Genomic DNA, 18,712 nt, shown 5'->3' with positions numbered 1-18,712 from the left:
CTGCCTCAGGGAGCAGCCTGCTTTGTCTCTCCCTGTTTTTGGGTCTTGTGTGTTATTGTGCTGAATTGTAAAAAATAAAGTCATGTTACATTACAGCCTTCCAGCAAGAGTATTTAGGTTTTTATCTAACTTCTATATGTATGCTGGGAACATAACAGCCACCCCATTATTCTTGTTTATAAAGAAAAATAATTCTCAACATTCAGAAATAAGATACGAATGGGATCATATTGTGTAGGTGAAGATGAGATAACCGTGACTTCTTTCAGCAAAAGGGAGCAGAATGAAAAGATAACTGTGATGGGGTGTTCACCCCACACTGGCATGGAAGGGGTTAATGGGGGTCTCAGGGGCCTGCCATACAACATCCCAGAAAGGAGCAGGGGAGGAGAGTCCTCCACGCAGCCTAGGAAGGCTGCACAGGAAACAGCCAATTGGAGGGAGGCTGCACAGAGCGGCCAATCAGGGCCTAGCAGGCTAGTACAAAAGACTCTGTAGGGGCAGAGTCAGTTTCCGTTGCTGTGGGGACCCCAAGGAGGGAGGACTGTGTTTTTAACAGGCTGCAGCAAGGGTAGCGTTGGAGACAGAACAGTTGCTGGCAGGGAAGGGGGATCAAGAGGGAGCTCCTGGCTGGCTGTTGGGACTTGCTGGCTGAATGCCCTGAGGTAAGAGCGAAGAAGGACCAGAGTGTGGGGAAGTGGCCCAGGGAATTGAAGTAGCATTGAAGGAAGTTAAGGAGATGCAGCAGGAGGCTGTTATCTATAGGATCCCTGGGTCGGGACACGGAGTAGTGGGCAGGCCTGGATCTCTGCCATTTGCCACTGGGGATTGGCTTGAAGGGGGAAATACAGATGTTGAGTCAGCTGGAGGGTTGAGTCATGAAGAGGACATTGCGGTACTTGGACTGAGGCCAGTCTGCAGGTGGAGAAGATGATAATAGGGCACCACCTGAAGAGGGCACACTGGCTGGCAGAGTTATTCCCTGTGAAGGCCGGTAGGAGGCGCCTCTGTGGTGCGAGGACCCCATCACAGTAATTCTGAACTTTCAAACAAAACTTCTAAGAGACTAAGGTCAAAGCCCTAATGTTGGAGACTTCCAGGTTTTTGTGCCAGAAAATTACATTTTCTTTGAAATTATACAACGTAAAGATCCTAGTGGGAACTAAGGGGGACAGAATGATGCTGCTTAGCCATTGACAGAAACAGGAAAAAAGATAGGAATGACCCATACACCTATTCTTCGGTACTATGGGAGAACAGCAGGGTTCTAGCTGTGGCTGTAATGTACTTAGGGGCAGTTTGTCAATAATTTCAGGTGAGAGAACAAATGCAGTGTGTCAAAACTCTGACTAGATTACTAGGCGAGATTGACCATTTATTTCTCTTCCTGTAAAGGGCACCTTCTCTTGATGAAACCTCCTGGGGGAGGTTTAGGTTGGATATTAGGAAAAACTTTTTCACTAGGAGGGTGGTGAAGCACTGGAATGCATTACCTAGGGAGGTGGTGGAATCTCCTTCCTTTGAGGTTTTTAAGGTCAGGCTTGACAAAGCCCTGGCTGGGATGATTTAGTTGGGGATTGGTCCTGCTTTGATTCATAGATTCATAGATATTAAGGTCAGAAGGGACCATTATGATCATCTAGTCTGACCTCCTGCACAACGCAGGCCACAGAATCTCAACCACCCACTCCTGCGAAAAACCTCTCACCTATGTCTGAGCTATTGAAGTCCTCAAATCGTCGTTTAAAGACTTCAAGGAGCAGAGAATCCTCCAGCAAATGCCCCATGCTACAGAGGAAGGTGAAAAACCTCCAGGGCCTCTTCCAATCTGCCCTGGAGGAAAATTCCTTCCCGACCCCAAATATGGCGATCAGCTAAACCCTGAGCATATGGGCAAGATTCACCAGCCAGATACCCAGGAAAGAATTTTCTGTAGTAACTCAGATCCTACCCCATCTAACATTTGAGCAGGGGGTTGGACTAGATGACCTCCTGAGGTCCCTTCCAACTCTGATATTCTATGATTCTATAATTCTATGATTGTGATGGAAGAAGTAATGCTAAAGACTGTACTGTAAAGATTCCAGTTAGACACATACCAAATGTAAAAGGTTTTGCATTTTAAAGAAAGAATGCTGTTGCTTGTTTATGTAAACTCTCTCTCTGTTACTAAGCGTATTGGGTTGCTATTGTTTTTAATACATTGCACTCTTAAGCTTTTACACTTGACATTGAAAACATGGATGGAAAAATTGCTACTTAAATATGAGAGGTGAATTCTCACGTCACTATTGTCTTAATGGTAAATCAAGATGTTGTACCAATAAATTAAAAACCAGCAGGATCTTATTGAAGAGGAAAAGGCAAAATACCACATTTATTGTGAATACAGAAAGAATCATAGTAAGCAGTTAGTTATAGTTATAACCTTCCATTCAATCTCATATTTATTCACACACACACACACACACACACACACACACACACACACACACACACACACACACACACACACACACACACACACACAGGTTCTGCAAGGTTGTTATCATAGTTACCAGCCTTAGAGTTGCTCATGCCAAGCCACAGGCCAGGTGGCCTGGACATGAGGAGAGAGCGGGGCCTTGTCAGATGCTCATCTGATGCTCCTGGAAGTTGGTTTGCAGAATCAGACCCCCCAAAATTCTCACTTTCTAGAGTCTATTTTTATAGGAATTTATTCCTAGGCCAGTCTGTGGGAATTGCTTCATCGTGCTGTTGCTGAATCAATCAGCAGATAGCACATTCCTGACGGCTCCGAGCTGCTAGATGTTATCTTGTTCTTTGGTTCTCCCATTCTTGAGGCTGTTGAGTGGATTCCAGTCTGCCCTCGGGGTGGGGGGGGGTCCTCTGGTTATTTCCACTTGATGCCTTCTTCAGCCGATGGACACTGATTCTTAGGCTGGCACCTCCCTGATCATTCAGTTATTATCCGCACCAAGCATCCATCCACATACATCCTCTATCTTTATTTTAATCACAATTGTTAACAAAGCAAGATGAATACAACAAAAGGGCAGGGAGTCTCTGGGTGCTGTTTCTGTTGTTACAGAGTATTGTTTTGAGTCTCTCTGTGTGTGAGTAGTTGTTATTACAAAGAATTGCTTTGAGAACAGACTCTGTCTTAGAATGTACTAACGCAATTAGCAGCTTGCAAGTTTAACACATAGAGGGAGAGAAACAGTACCAAAACCCAAGAGACCTCTTAATTAGTAATACCCTGGAATTTAAACTATGGGGAATCAAACTCATTTGTGATTTTAATACAGAACTTCTTTAATATGATCCAACAAAGACACATGTAACATTCCAGTCACCCCTTGACTGTATATTATTAATTGTTATGCACCTGATACTGTATTTCTCCTACTTTCCCTTGCAGCTGCCCTCTAGTCCTCCTTCATTGGTGGGATGGGCTTGGATGCATGGAACATCCATCTTATCTGACCCATCTCATCTGTATCTATGGCAGTGGCTCACATGAACAGGTTGCTTCTTATTTCCCTCCCAGCTAGGAGAGAGGTGTTCTTGGTCCAAGGCAATCGGCCTGGTTATGTTCACCCACAGCATTAAAGTTTAACTGCACTTCTCACACTAGTCCCACCAGGGAAACACAAAACCTCTTGTTTATTTCACACACAAAGTGTTGCTAGAAGGCAGCAAAGCCCGACAGAGAAGAGAATAAGAGCTGCCTTAGTTGACATATAGGGCTTCTGCCTTTTCTTTCAACTCCTCATTCACCCCTCTCTGGCAGCAGGATGATGCTGTTGGGAAAATCCCACCCTGTTCTAGCAAGGGCTGCTACCTCCCTTCCCCCACCAGAATGTCTTCAACACTCACGAGAAATCTATCATTTGAATATGGGGATTAACCATTCTCCCCATCCAAGAAATATATGTCTAGTATTAAACACAAATCACCAAAGCCCCCGGTTTCCCACTGCTGTTGCATTTGAGACCGATGCAGCCAGTCATCTGGTGTAATCCTCTTTTGTATTGGTGCCTATAATAATGCATATGATTTCTTACACTCCTGTAAAAGGCTCAGTGCATTGTGTCCCTTCGACAATGTTATTGCTATGAATATGAGTTCTTTACACAGTCCATAGGTGTGTATAGCATTTACAGACCAATGACAAAGGAATCTTTCTACCCTCAGGGGCTTACAGAATGCATAGTTGAGTTACTCAACGCAACTCTGCTTTGTAGTAACACCAGCCTCCAAGCTCCCTTTCTTTGTTCTTTTCTTACAGAGGGTCTGATTCTGCAAACCCTTACTCAAACAATTACATTGTATTGTGTGTTATTTAGGATGAAGGCCTTCTTCTTTAGGACTTTGGCTGTGTGCATTTTACACTTTTAAGAGCCTGTATACAGTGCTTAGGAGTGTTTCTTTGCATTTCTATAATATGTACAGTGGAAATTTGTGTGTGTGGGTATATTTTGTTTTCCTTCCTTGAATACGTAGACCATGCATAGGAGGCTTTCACATGCATTTTCAATCAGGGAAAATTAAGTGACTTAGAAGCCTTAGTCCAGTCCTATCTTGAAAACACCTAAGTCACTTAAGAGCCTTACTGAAAGTTAATGGGACCTAAGTACTTTTGAAAATATTACCCTTATTGCCTTAAGACTGACCTCTTAATTCTGCCATTTCATAATTTTTGAGTGCTTGACTTTGCAACCTTAATCATGTTCTTTTTAACCTAGTTTGTGTGTGTCGTCTATGTTGATAATTATTAGATAGTTTTCCCCCCTGGGAGGGGCAGCGGGAAAAGGAGCAGAACCCTGGCAGCTCCTTGGGTGGCTGTACCGTCCCCAGCCCTGCCCTCCGTCAAGACTGCCATACAGACGGAGGAGATGCAGCTCTGTGGAAGGGCAGGGGGAAGTACAGCCGTGCCAGAGGAGCTGCCGGCATGGAACCGCCGGCTCCTCCTGTGTCTTTCTGTTACACTGTGCCAGCTATAAATATCTTGCTGGTATGGCATAACGTACCATACCACCATACTTGCACTGCTGGATAACCCAGAGATCTGTTAAGTGTCTAGGAGCTGTCAGTGGAACAGTGGTTGCCATGTGGGAATCTCTGCAGGGTTAGCATGTGACTGGGTGGGATCTGCATGAAATAGAAGGTGAGGGTCATTGCTGTGTGTGTGTGTGGTTTGTTGAGGGATCCTTCTGAGCAAGATCTCTTGAGTAGAAGGTGTGTGAGAGGCCCTTACGGGTCAGAGTGGTAACAGCCTGAGTATTCTCTATAAGGGTGGACAGCAAATGAGGTATCTCTAGAGCAGCAGGTCTTTATGTACAGGGGTAGCCCTGGTGATGGTCATTATGAGAAGTTCTCTAGGGGGAATAGCACATCTGACTGGGTCACAATGGAAAAGGCAACAGGACACTGTGTGGAGGGGTTTTACAGAGGTTAGTCAGCTCCCCGACTCCCATTTGTTCCCTTGTCTCTATTGGAAGGGGACAGGGAACAATAGGGCAGCAATTGGGTAGCTTCTCTGCAGGGGCTGCAGTCTGGGGAAATTGGGGTATTGCAATGGAGAGAACACTTAGAGAGATATCATCTGAGGGAGCTGGAGGAAATATAAGGACTATTAAAAGGGTAGGAGGGATCATTGTGACAATCTAATCTGACCTCCTGTATTACACAGGCCAGAGAACTCCCCTGAATTAATTCCTGTTTGGACTAAACATAGCTCTTAGAAAACCACCAATCTTGATTTTAAAATTGCCAGTGACGGAGAATCCACCACAACCTTTGGTAAATTGTTCCAGTGATTAATTACCCTCACTGTTCAAAATTTGCACCTTTTTTCCAGTCTGAATTTGACTAGGTTCAGCTTCTAGCCATTGGATCTTGTTCCACCTCTCTCTGTTAGACTGATGAGCCCATTATCAAATTTCTCTTCTCCATGTAGGTACTTAGAGATTGTGATCAAGTCACCCCTTAACAAAGAGAAAGCTAAACTAAACTGATTGAGCTCCTTGTGCCTCTCACTGGAATGCATGTTTTCCAATCCATAAATCAATTTAATAACTCTTCTCTGAACAGTCTCCAATGTATCCTCTCCAATTTCTCAACATCCTTCTTGAATTGTGGCCATCAGAACTGGACATATTATTCCAGGAGCAGTCACACCAGTGCCAAATACAGAGGTAATATAGCCTCCTTATTTCTACTCAGCTATTGAGTGGGGAAGCATAGGAAGCCCAGAGTTTGAAAGGGAAGACCAGTGGAGTCTCATGGCATTAGCTACCTGTGGCCCACGTGCTCTCCTGCTACATCCCCTCATGGCATGGCACTGTGTGGCCATGGCTCTGCCTTGTTTTCCTCCTGGTCCTCCATTGCTCCACCCAGTCTCAAACATCTTCTGGATTGAAGTGACTTAGCTCTTCAGCTAGGTCATGTAACAGTTCCACCTTATCGGGGTGCCCAAAGTCCAAAATAAACACAAAGAAGCATAAACTCTTCCCTTCCCTTGGTAGGCAGCCATCTTCCCCAGTTTCTGGCTCCAACCAATCTCTCACACCATGAAAGCCTCAGACTTGCTCTCTTTCCCAGCCAGGAAACAGCTGTGTTGGGTTCTCCCTTTTTAGTTCCTCCCATGAAGCCTGACACTTGGTTCAGGTGTTACAGGGCAGGATGGACTGGGCCTTGTTCTACGGATATTGATCTCAAAAGCTCAAAGACTTAAAGGTGTTTATAAACTCTTTCACTGTCCAACTTCAAACAGGGATAGGTAGGTTTGAGGTTATTTTAAACAGAAGGCTTGATTTTACTCGGTAACTTGGCAAACACCCAAAAGCATTAATTTAAATTAAAAGTTTATTGATTAAAAACAAGAAAGAACAAGAAATCAAAACAGGCATTTATAGTCAAACTATGATTGAATGATTATGCAAAACAAGCTTAGGCAAAACCTTGAAAGCCCTTCTTTTGGAGGCAAATAGCAGACTCATATTTTCAGAACAACTGTTCTTTGATTAAAAGGAAAGGGTTAATTTTACTCTCAGTTTTGATGTGTAGAGGGCATTTACTTATCCTGTTCTTAACTAACAGACACAACGTAGAGAAGAGAGAGGATAGAAAAGATGGGTGAAATATGGCTTTTGTTGATGTTTCTGAAACACTGGACTGCTGGTTAGTTATGAGTGGGTGCTTTTGGTTGGCAAGTCAACTATGACACCTGCAGCTTGAATCCTGGTTTACGATTTGGTCAGGGACCTCATCTGGTTGGATCTTTTCTTCTTAGACAAGGCAGGCTTGGATGAATACACCATAGTTGATTTCAGAATTTGAAAAACAGCAAAGAGAATGAGAGATAGGAAAGAAGTGGGGGAGGCAGAAAATAACACAAGGGGACGGAAAACAATACAGGCTCTTACATATGCCTCTGCAGTACTGGCAATTGGATATCCCCACTGATGGGCTGAGGATTGGATGTCATGATCATGTGATGACTTTCAGCACTCACAGGTGAAAACAAAGTTCCTTGAACAAGATTAAGGCCGGCCAGGATTCCTCCCAGGAAGAAAGTCCTTCCGGTGAATCAAGGTGAGCTGGGATGAGTTGCAGTGCTGGCAGATCGGGGGATGAGCTGGGATGCAAGGTGTTGAGATGAGAGGGAGAGCTCTGAATTGATCTGAACAGAACTGATCGTGTCTTTTTTTTCACTGTTTCTTTTTAAGGAAACCAAAAAGGGAGAAGTAGGAGTCATAGTTCATCCCTCTCACCAGTTAGGCCTCATATCCATCACACCAGTTTTGGGCTATTAACTTCTGGTTCCACGTCTTCTGTTTTTACCAGTCATAATTTCAACTGTTCTTGGATTATGTCAACATGGCCTTTTTTGGTTTAGACTATGTAGCATTCATACGAGGTTTATGTGCTTGGCAACATTCAGGGCACACCCGGAGTGTTGTGCTGGACCTGTGCACACACAGCTCCTTTCAAGGGCATCAACCTTGGAATCTCGCCCAGATGACATGAACCGTGGGAAGCCTCCCAGGACTGGGCTCAAGGCCCGAGAGCAAGGAATGCGGTAGATAGAAGCTGGTAAATAAGAATGTTAAACAAAGCCAGTGTATTCCTTTTATCTGTTGGAGAATGTAATGTGCGGGGGGAGAGAAAGAATAAAGGGGAAGGTGGAAAGCTGACAGGCAGAAGCCTGTTAGCAGACCAGCCGCTTGCTTGCTAAAAGCTGTGTTCTTGTCTTGTCATTGAACCGCCATAAGACTAATCTGGCTTCTTTGTCTGGTTCTTTTGGACTTGTTACAACATTCAGGGTTGTAAACAACTTTACCTATTTTTCATGGTTATTGTAACATCTTAAGAACTTTTACATACTTTTTACATTTGAGTTTACAAGAGGAGAGCCTCTTGTAGGCCCAAGAGTCACAACAGCCCAGACTTGTGTGGGGTTTCTGTACCATTTCTGTGTAAATGGGTTTAAAATACATTAATGAAGGAAGCTTGTCTCACCTAGCAACTGTTGCTACATAGACTGTGATACACAGAGAATGTTACTGGCTGAAACCCTTCCGTCAGTGAATTGTGACCTGTCCTTTATGGTGCTGCTGTCTGATCATCAGAAGAGTGATCATGGATATGGCAGGCTAGTGGGAGTCACCTCCTTCCCGGCGTGGGAGGATCATATATTGAATTATCCATCAGTGTTCCAGGGCCCTGGGCAGCAGGTTGTATTCATGGCCAACATGGAGCAAAGAAAGTCTAGTGACAGCTCTATAATTGGGAAAGTAGCAGCTCATGTCCCCGATCTCATCGTATATGGCGATTTCTCCCAGGAGGTGCCTTTCATTGAGAGTTTTGATGGAGTATTGCTTTTTGCAGACATTTCAGGTGGGTAGAGAGATTTTTGCAGACATTTCAGGTGGGATTTTCAGAAGGGCCCAAGGAAGTTAGGTGCCCAACTTCCATTGAAAATCAATGGGATTAATGTGCATAAAGGCTTGTTTACATGGGAAGTTATTGTGCAGCAAGACAGAGTGTGAATCAATAGGATGCCAGCGTACCATGTACTAACTTGGTGTGTGGACAGTGCTACAGCAGAGTGAAAAGTTCCAGAGTGTGGCTTGATGTACTGTGCTCTCAAGCAGCAGCATGCTAAGCTGTGTCTACGACTTAGCAGTGTCCATACAATGAATGACTGGGTGGCAAACTGGTATGCTGTAGAGTCACACCCTGGTTTATTGTGCAGTAACTCACTGTGCAGACAAGCCTTAACTCCTTTATTAGGCCTTTCCGAAAAGCCCAGCCTTAGTACATGGAAGGTTTAAAAGAGATATTGTCTGTAGTAATGGGAGGCTTGGGCCCAAATCTAGCTGAAGTCACAGCTGAAATGGCTTAGGGACTTTCATCTTTATTACAGCACTTTGGACGGTTTTGCAGAATTGGCTGTCTTTAGGCTCAGAAGAGTTTGGGACAGGAGTAGCAGAGGATGCTACAGCAGCAGCTCAGGGCAGAGTTGTCGACTGCTGTCCCTATCCTGGAACTTTGTGCAATTTTTTAGATATGATGGGCCCAGGTCAAAGAGTACCTGGAAGATAAGGACTGGGACCTTGAACTTGACTTTATATTATGTGGGAGGATAGGTTTGATGTGGTTGTGATAGTTTGTGTTGCTGTGGAGATGTGCTGCCGCATTCTCAGTTTTCTAAGGCGTGAAGGCTTTATGCCCAGGTATGTTGCATTTTAGTAGCCCAGCTGGGAGGTGAGGAAATATATATAACAGAGACCAGGTCTTCATCCTCTACGATGAGCCTCTCCTAGTCAAGTGGATGTTGTAGAGAAAGTTACTTGTGGATGCAACTGTGTGAGAGTGTATCATCAGCAAGCATTCCTAAACTACAGATTGAATTGACCAATGATGGATGTGTACCTTCAACCAAAGGAGACTGCGCTGTGATTGCAAACGTCTCTACCCACTGGCATCTCCTCTGTCTTGCTCAGGTTCAGCTTTAATCAGGTGTTCTCTATCCATGAACTGATCTCCTCTAAGCACTGGGTCATCTTGGTGGTAGGGGTATAGTCATATGTATATGCGGAAGGAGAAGCAGAGCTGTGTATCATCTGCATATTGCTGGCATTTGAGTCCCTGTTGTCTGACTAGCTTGTAGGTATTGAATAGGACTGGAGAGAGAATTGATCCTTGTGACACTCTGCAAGTGAAAGGTCTGGTGGGAGACAGGCAATTTTCCATCACTACCGAGAAAGAACTTAAAGCTTTTTAGCATGTTCTCCTGGATCTCTGCCACCTCTCTCAGAAGAGTCAGCATGATCTCATGGCAAACAGGGTCAAATGGAGTGGGGGAAGGATCAGAACTAGAAAGCAGGGAGAGTTCCAGCATAGGAACAAAGTGAACTGAAAGAACTCTGACATCATAATCAAAAAGGCTGACAAAGGAGGTGCTGTCGTCATCGTGAATAGGTCAGAATATGAACAAGAGGCTCCTAGGCAGCTCTCCAACACCACATTCTACAAGCCATTACCCTCTGATCCCACTAAGGGTTACCAAAAGAAACTACACCATCTGCTCAAGAAACTCCCTGAAAAAGCACAAGAACAAATCCTCACAGACACACCTCTGGAATCCCGACCAGGGGTATTCTATCTGCAACCCGAGATCCATAAACCTGGAAATCCTGGATGCCCTATAATCTCAGGCATTGGCACCCTGACAGCAGGATTGTCTGGCTATGTGGACTCCCCCCTCAGGCCCTACGCTACCAGCACTCCCAGCTATCTTCGAGACACCACTGACTTCCTGAGGAAACTACAATCCATCGGTGATCTTCCTGAAAACACCATCTGGCCACTATGGATGTAGAAGCCCTCTACACCAACATTCCACACAAAGATGGACTACAGGCCGTCAGGAACAGTATCCCCGATAATGTCACGGCAAACCTGGTGGCTGAACTTTGTGACTTTGTCCTCACCCATAACTATTTCACATTTGGGGACAATGTATACCTTCAAATCAGCGGCACTGCTATGGGTACCCGCATGGCCCCACAGTATGCCAACATTTTTACGGCTGACTTAGAACAACGCTTCCTCAGCTCTCGTCCCCTAATGCCCCTACTCTACTTGCGCTACATTGATGACATCTTCATCATCTGCACTCATGGAAAAGAAACCCTTGAGGAATTCCACCATGATTTCAACAATTTCTATCCCACCATCAACCTCAGCCTGGACCAGTCCACACAAGAGATCCACTTCCTGGACACTACAGTACTAATAAGCGATGGTCACATAAACACCACCCTATACCGGAAACCTACTGACCGCTATGCCTGCCTACATGCCTCCAGCTTTCATCCAGACCACACCACACAATCCATTGTCTACAGCCAAGCTCTACGATACAACCGCATTTGCTCCAACCCCTCAGACAGAGACAAACACCTACAAGATCTCTATCAAGCATTCTTACAACTACAATACCCATCTGCTGAAGTGAAGAAACAGATTGACAGAGCCAGAAGAGTACCCAGAAGTTACCTACTACAGGACAGGCCTAACAAAGAAAATAACAGAACGCCACTAGCCATCACCTTCAGCCCCCAACTAAAACCTCTCCAACGCATCATCAAGGATCTACAACCTATCCTGAAGGACGACCCACCACTCTCACAAATCTTGGGAGACAGGCCAGTCCTTGCTTACAGACAGCCCCCCAACCTGAAGCAAATAGTCACCAGCAACCACACACCACATAACAAAAACACTAGCCCAGGAACCTATCCTTGCAACAAAGCCTGTTGCCAACTGCGTCCACATATCTATTCAGGGGACACCATCATAGGGCCTAATCACATCAGCCACACTATGAGAGGCTCGTTCACCTGCATATCTACCAATGTGATATATGCCATCATGTGCCAGCAGTGCCCCTCTGCCATGTACATTGGTCAAACTGGACAGTCTCTACGTAAAAGAATAAATGGACACAAATCAAATGTCAAGAATTATAACATTCAGAAACCAGTCGGAGAACACTTCAATCTCTTTGGTCACTCGATTACAGACCTAAAAGTTGCAGTTCTTCAACAAAAAAACTTCAATAATAGACTCCAACGAGAGACTGCTGAATTGGAATTAACTTGCAAACTGGATACAATTAACTTAGGCTTGAATAGAGACTGGGAATGGATGTGTCATTACACAAAGTAAAACTATTTCCTCATATTTATTTCCCCTGCCTACTGTTCCTCAGACATTCTTGTCAACTGCTGGAAATGGCCCACCTTGATTATCACTACAAAAGGTTCCTCACACCCCCGCTTTCCTGCTGGTAATAGCTCACCTTACCTGATCACTCTTGTTACAATCTGTATGGTAACACCCATTGTTTCATGTTCTCTGTGTATATAAATTTCCCCACTATATTTTCCACTATATGCATCCGATGAAGTGAGCTGTAGCTCACGAAAGCTTATGCTCAAATAAATTTGTTAGTCTCTAAGGTGCCACAAGTACTCCTTTTCTTTTTGCGGATACAGACTAACACGGCTGCTACTCTGAAATCTGAAAGAACTAGGGACTTGAAATCAGGGAATGTTGCATGCAGGGTGGAGAAAAATTAATTAAAAAATATAAAAGATTTTTTTATTTAAATATAGATTTATTTTAAGAAAAAACAACCCTATTTAAAATTAAACTTGAAATTAACAACTTATGTTAAGGCCTAAACTTATAGCCTATTAAAATCATTTAAATCACATACAAAAATAATACATAGCAGTACACGTTTGTTGCCAAGTTTTAATGAAAGTCAAATTTCATTTCAAATGAACCGGTGGAAGTCACTGGCTAAGCACCTGGAACCAGAGTTAGCTGATGTGCTAAACCAGTTTTTGGCAGAAGTAGCCTCTTGTTGTGGTGCAGAGAGAATATTTTCTTCATTTCAGTTTACTCCGCTAGTTCAGTTCAATGACTAGTTCATTCAAAATCAAGAAACCAGTTGGAAGTTGCAAAAGAGGGAATGCTTGTTTTCCTTTTCCAATTGCAAACAAAAACAAGGTGTAAGAGGATGAGATCAACTTATTCTAAAATCTTGAAGGTTGTGGTGACCTAGAAACTCCAGTTCAATTAACTAACTACAGATAATACTTCCTTTGCTTAATAAATCAGTTTTAAATGGAAAATAAGTTTTGTTAAACTTTTTTTCTTATGTATCCAGCACATTTAAGGTAACACAAAGCATGTCTGACTGCAGTCGCTGAGATCTTCTGCCATTTCTTGCCTCCTACAGTGGCTGCCTGACTGCCGTTTGTGTTACAGGTTTTACTGCACTGACAGAGAAGTTTAGCATGGACACCAGTCTGGACCGTGGTGCTGACCAGCTAACGCAGACCCTCAATCATTACGTAGGAGATATTGTAGAACGTAAGTACCAGGTGGCACGATCCCTTGCTGAGAGCACTTCTTTGGCTCAGGTCTGGGGAACTTAAGAAATGCCCATCAGAAAGGTGTTCTGTTAAGCAGCGTGGGCCCTTCTTTACTTGGAGGTTTGGATCTTCTCTGTCACTTAGGGAGCCTTGAAAATCTCCCAAGATTAGGAGGGCTGGATGGAGCTGCCTTGGGAACCAGTCATTGCTGCTCCTCAGTGGCACAATGTGTCCTGCTTTGAAGGGTCCATTATTCCTGTGGCTCTACCCTGGTATATGCCTCCACCTAAGTTCCCTGTAAGCTGTGCGGCCACATGGCAGCCTTCTTAGAGCCATGCTGGTGCTCAGGGAACCCGCCAGGGGACCTGCCTTGGCTAAGGGAGGGGCGCTCCGCTCCTGGCCCCAACCTGCTGCGTCTCCGGCCTGGACCTGCTGGGGGAGGGGCACTTATCCTGCGGCTCCAGCCCCAGAGCTGCAGTGGCGAGGAGAGGCCCCTCTCCCCCCCAGCCCAGGTGCTGCTGCGGGGAGAAAGTGCTGGGGGGGACTCCTCTCTCCCCGCGGTAGCCCCGGAGCCCCCTCCCACACCCCAAACCCTTCATCCTGGCTCCACCCCAGAGCCTGTACCCCCAGCTGGAGCCCTCACCCCCTGCACCCCAACCCTCTGCCCCAGCTCTGACCCCCTCCAAGACTCCTGACCCCTCTGCCCCGACCCCACCCCCACCATATGAATTTTGTTGTGTGTCACACATCACCTCCATATTGGTGCACATAACAAAATTCATTCCACACATGGGTGGGAAAAATTAGAGGGAACACTGATCTCCACCCCATTTCACTGGAAGAGCAATGTCTTGTTGTTTATGTGGCCAAGGAGTAAGATGCCCCTGTGACATCAGCACGCTAATGATTTGGGGAGCTGAGCTCTGACAAAAGTTACTAATTCCCTCTCAGAATCTAGAAAGTGCCTCAACAGCCTGAGAGCACAGTGTGGCCCTTCCTTGTCTATCTTAGGCTCTTATGTGGCTTCCAACACCCCTGTGAGGAAGTGAGGTAGGGGAGTGCCATTATTCATGTTATGGATAAGGAACCCAGGCATGGAGAGGCCAGCTGATTTGCTCAAGGTCACACCTGTAGTCTATAATGGAGCAGGGAACCAAGAGTCTCTGGCTTAGCTTCCTAACCACTGGATCGTCCTTCCTTATCTCTCGCTGTCACATTGCTTTTGAGAACTTGCTTCAAAACTTCCCATTGAGCAGTGCTTCTGAAGCTGTCCCCAGGGCCCTCCCTGTTGGATGTGACATTTTGAAAACTGAGCAGTAGGGGATTTGAAGGGTTGGGAGAAGAGGTGGGTCTGGGAGGGAATATTTCTAGTTGCCATAGAGAACACTGTGCTCTGCCTCCTTATGGTGGCTTTTGGGATGGAGTTTAACTCCCTGATTTTTGCTCTGAGCCCTCAGCAGCTGGGAGCTTTGTTGTGATTAAATGCTCAAGCATACACCATCTTGCTCACTCAGTCACACCTACTCTGCAAAATATGCCCTCTCAATGTGTGCGCGCCCACATACACACGCACTGTCAAGGTTCCTTCCCCACTCTGAACTCTAGGGTACAGATGTGGGGACCTGCATGAAAACCCCCTAAGCTTATTTTTACCAGCTTAGATTAAAACTTCCCCAAGGTACAAACTATTTTACCTTTTGCCCTTGGACTTTATTGCCACCACCAAACGTCTAACAAATATATAACAGGGAAAGAGCCCGCTTGGAAACGTCTTTCTCCCCAAAATCCTCCCCAAACCCTACACCCCCTTTCCTGGGGAAGGCTTAATAAAAATCCTCACCAATTTGCATAGGTGAACACAGACTCAAACCCTTGGATCTTAAGAACAATGAAAAAGCAATCAGGTTCTTAACAGAAGAATTTTAATGGAAGAAAAAGTAAAAGAATCACCTCTGTAAAATCAGGATGGTGATGTGTAAATACCTTACAGGGTAATCAGATTCAAAACATAGAGAATCCTTCTAGGCAAAACCTTAAGTTACAAAAAGACACAAAAACAGGAATCTACAGTCCATTCAGCACAGTTTATTTTATCAGCCAGTTAAACAAAACAGGTTTCAGAGTAACAGCCGTGTTAGTCTGTATTCGCAAAAAGAAAAGGAGTACTTGTGGCACCTTAGAGACTAACCAATTTATTAGAGCATAAGCTTTCGTGAGCTACAGCTCACTTCCTCAGATGTCTGAGGAAGTGAGCTGTAGCTCACGAAAGCTTATGCTCTAATAAATTGGTTAGTCTCTAAGGTGCCACAAGTACTCCTTTTCTTTAAACAAAACAGAATCTAATGCATATCTAGCTAGATTACTTACTAAGTTCAAAGTCTCCATTCCTTTTCTGTTCTCGGCAAAAGCATCACACAGATAGAGAGAACCTTTTTTTCTCCTGTCATAAATATAAAGGGAAGGGTAAACACCTTTAAAAATCCCTCCTGGCCAGAGGAAAAACCCTTTCACCTGTAAAGAGTTAAGAAGTTAGGATAACCTCGTTGGCACCTGACCAAAATGACCAATGAGGAGACAAGATACTTTCAAAGCTGGAGGGGGGAGAAACAAAGGTTCTCTCTGTCTGTGTGATGCTTTTGCCTGGAACAGAAAAGGAATGGAGTCTTAGAACTTAGTAAGTAATCTAGCTAGATATGCATTAGCTTCTGTTTTGTTTAAATGGCTGATAAAATAAGCTGTGCTGAATGAAATGTAGATTCCTGTTTTTGTGTCTTTTTGTAACTTAAGGTTTTGCCTAGAGGGATTCTCTATGTTTTGAATCTGATTACCCTGTAAGATATTTACCCTTCCCTTTATATTTATGACACGCACGAACACACACACACACCCCTCCCCCGATCGACAGAACAATTTGTTCCGTGATTTTCTTTGACAAGAGCTGTGTGTAACTTCTCTTGCCTTTTCTCTTGCTGCAGAGGTGCTGATTTACGGAGGCGATATCTTGAACTTTGCAGGTATTTATTAGCTTGTGATATCTAAGGAGGAAGCACTGGGGTGGGGTAGAGCGGCCTATTTTCCCGTTGTCATTTAACTTGTGAGGCTCTGGACAGTGAAGGCACTCATACTAGCCGACTCCCTTTCCTTGTTCTATTGTACCCATCCCTCTGGCTCCTATTCCCACAGGATTGATCCATGATTTGGAAGAAGCAAGAATTTACACTATATCTTTCAGTTAGAAACAACCCCGATTCCCCTTCCTCTGTGTCTGATTGAGAAACCCTGGCTGGCACTTCCTTTAGAACTGAGATCAGATGGGAGTTAGGCACGTAAATACCTTTATTTGGGCATGAGCTTTTGTGGGCAAAAAACCCCACTTCTTCAGGTGCATGGATACACTTCTTCAGTCCATGCATCTGAAGAAGGGGTTTTTTTATCCTGAAAGCTTATGCCCAAATAAATCTGTTAGTCTTTAAGGTGCCACCGGACTCCTCGTTGTTTTTGTGGATACACACTAACATGGCTACCCCTCTGATACTAAATACCTTTGGGGATCTGGGCCTGAATGACTGTGCTAGCAGTTGCCCAAGGACAATAGGAGGTGCAATGCCTTAGGTGTACCTGAGCCAGCGGACACAGGTTTGTGTGTGTGGGAGAGGGGAGGGGAACATGCAGCAAGCCACTGCATGGGGTCACTGACGGGGAAGGAACACTTGCAGTCAGTGTCTATAAGGGATCACCAGGAAGGAGAGTTCACTTGTAAAAAGCAGCTACAGGGATTACTGGGTGGGAAGAGGTAGTCACAACCGACAGCTGCTAGAACAGGGGTCGGCAACCTTTCAGAAGTGGTGTGCTGAGTCTTCATTTATTCACTCTAATTTAAGGTTTCACGTGCTAGTAATAATAATCCATGCGATCCATGCTGAGCTGCGCCCCCTCTTGGCCCAGTCTACACCCCTCACTGCCCCAGCCTGGGGCCAGAGGGCCACAGCTGAGGGTGGCAGCAGAGCCCCGGGCCGGCGGCTGAGACCCCAGGTTGGCAGCTGAGCCCCCCAGACTGGTGGTCGGGACCTGGGGCTGGCAGTGGGCTGAGCGGGGCCGATGGACAGAACCCCAGGCCAGCAGCAGAGCCCCCCGGACCGGTGGTCGGGACCTGAGTCCAGCAGTGGGCCGAGGGGGCCAGTGGACAAAACCCCAGCTGGCAGTGGGCTGGTGGCCGGTACCCCAGGCCAGCAGCGGAGCCCCTGGGACCAGTGGCTGGGACCCGGGGCTAGCAGCGGGCTGAGCGGGGCCAGCAGAACCCCGGCAGGCAAGGGGCCAGCGGACGGTACCCCAGGCTGGCAGCGGAGCCCCTGGGACCAGTGGCCAGGACCCGGGCAGTGTGAATGCCACTGAAAATCAGCTTGCGTGCCGCCTTTGGCATGTGTGCCATAGGTTGCCTACCCCTGTGCTAGAAGCATAGAGGGGTTGGTCTGTTCACAGCCAGCAGCTGCTAAGGAGTTTGGGGTGGTTAGTGAGCAATCTTTCTGTGGGTCAGAGTGCTGGGCTGGTACAGGTGGATCTGCTGTGGCTTTGTCAGCACTTTCGAAACAAGAAGAGCATGTGTCCCATAAGTCTCTGTCACACTGCCTTCCCCAGGGGACGCACTGCTAGCACTGTGGCAAGTGCAACGAAGCCAGCTGAGCGATATCATTACCCTGGCGCTGAAATGTAGCCTGAGGATCCAGGAAGAGTATGGGGTTCGTGAGACTGAAGTGGGTCTGGAGCTCCGAGTGAAGATAGGTACCATGGCTACTAGTGGAATAACAATACTTTGCAGTAACTAGAGAGCACATTCTCAAAGCACTTTACAAAAGTGAATAGGAAGCATTGACCCCATTGTGCAGGGGAGGGAACGGAGGCAAATGGAGATGAAATATCTTGTCTCAGGTCACACAGTGAGTTGGTGGTGGAGATGGGATGAGCGTTCAGGACTCCTCACTCCCAGTTGTCTGCCCTAACCAGTAGGCAGTTCTGCTTCCTGAGTCACATGAGCCCCCACTCACTTCTCGTGCTCCCGAGATACGTCTCTGAGAAACACCATGCCCAAATCTTGTTCCATTTCTAGAGGGCCAGGAATCTGTAGAAGACATGAATTGCTTGGTGCTTTGATCAGTTGCATCCTTTTCAGCAGCTGCATGGGAAGGCTGCTGCTGTGGTAGGGAAAATGTATTTCTGGTCAGAGAGAAGCGTCTTTTGGGGACTGGAATAAAGAG

At 45.7% G+C, this 18,712-nt stretch overlaps 1 protein-coding gene across 1 annotated transcript in view; it reads left to right on the top strand.

The window, feature by feature from the left end:
* The window catches only part of ADCY10 (adenylate cyclase 10), a 103,586-nt gene that overhangs the window by 18,931 nt on the left and 65,943 nt on the right, over positions 1–18,712 (top strand). Inside the window, exons 4-6 of the mRNA XM_073358100.1 lie at positions 13,354–13,458; positions 16,436–16,474; positions 18,096–18,239. Coding sequence (XP_073214201.1) covers positions 13,383–13,458; positions 16,436–16,474; positions 18,096–18,239 — 259 coding nt within the window. The 5' untranslated portion in view covers positions 13,354–13,382. The remainder of the gene's footprint in view (positions 1–13,353; positions 13,459–16,435; positions 16,475–18,095; positions 18,240–18,712) is intronic.

This window comes from Lepidochelys kempii, chromosome 8, assembly GCF_965140265.1.
Source record: "Lepidochelys kempii isolate rLepKem1 chromosome 8, rLepKem1.hap2, whole genome shotgun sequence".
NCBI classification, from domain to species: Eukaryota; Metazoa; Chordata; order Testudines; family Cheloniidae; genus Lepidochelys; species Lepidochelys kempii.
Note: the sequence above shows the minus strand (reverse complement) of the source record. Positions and strands in the feature narration are given on the sequence as shown.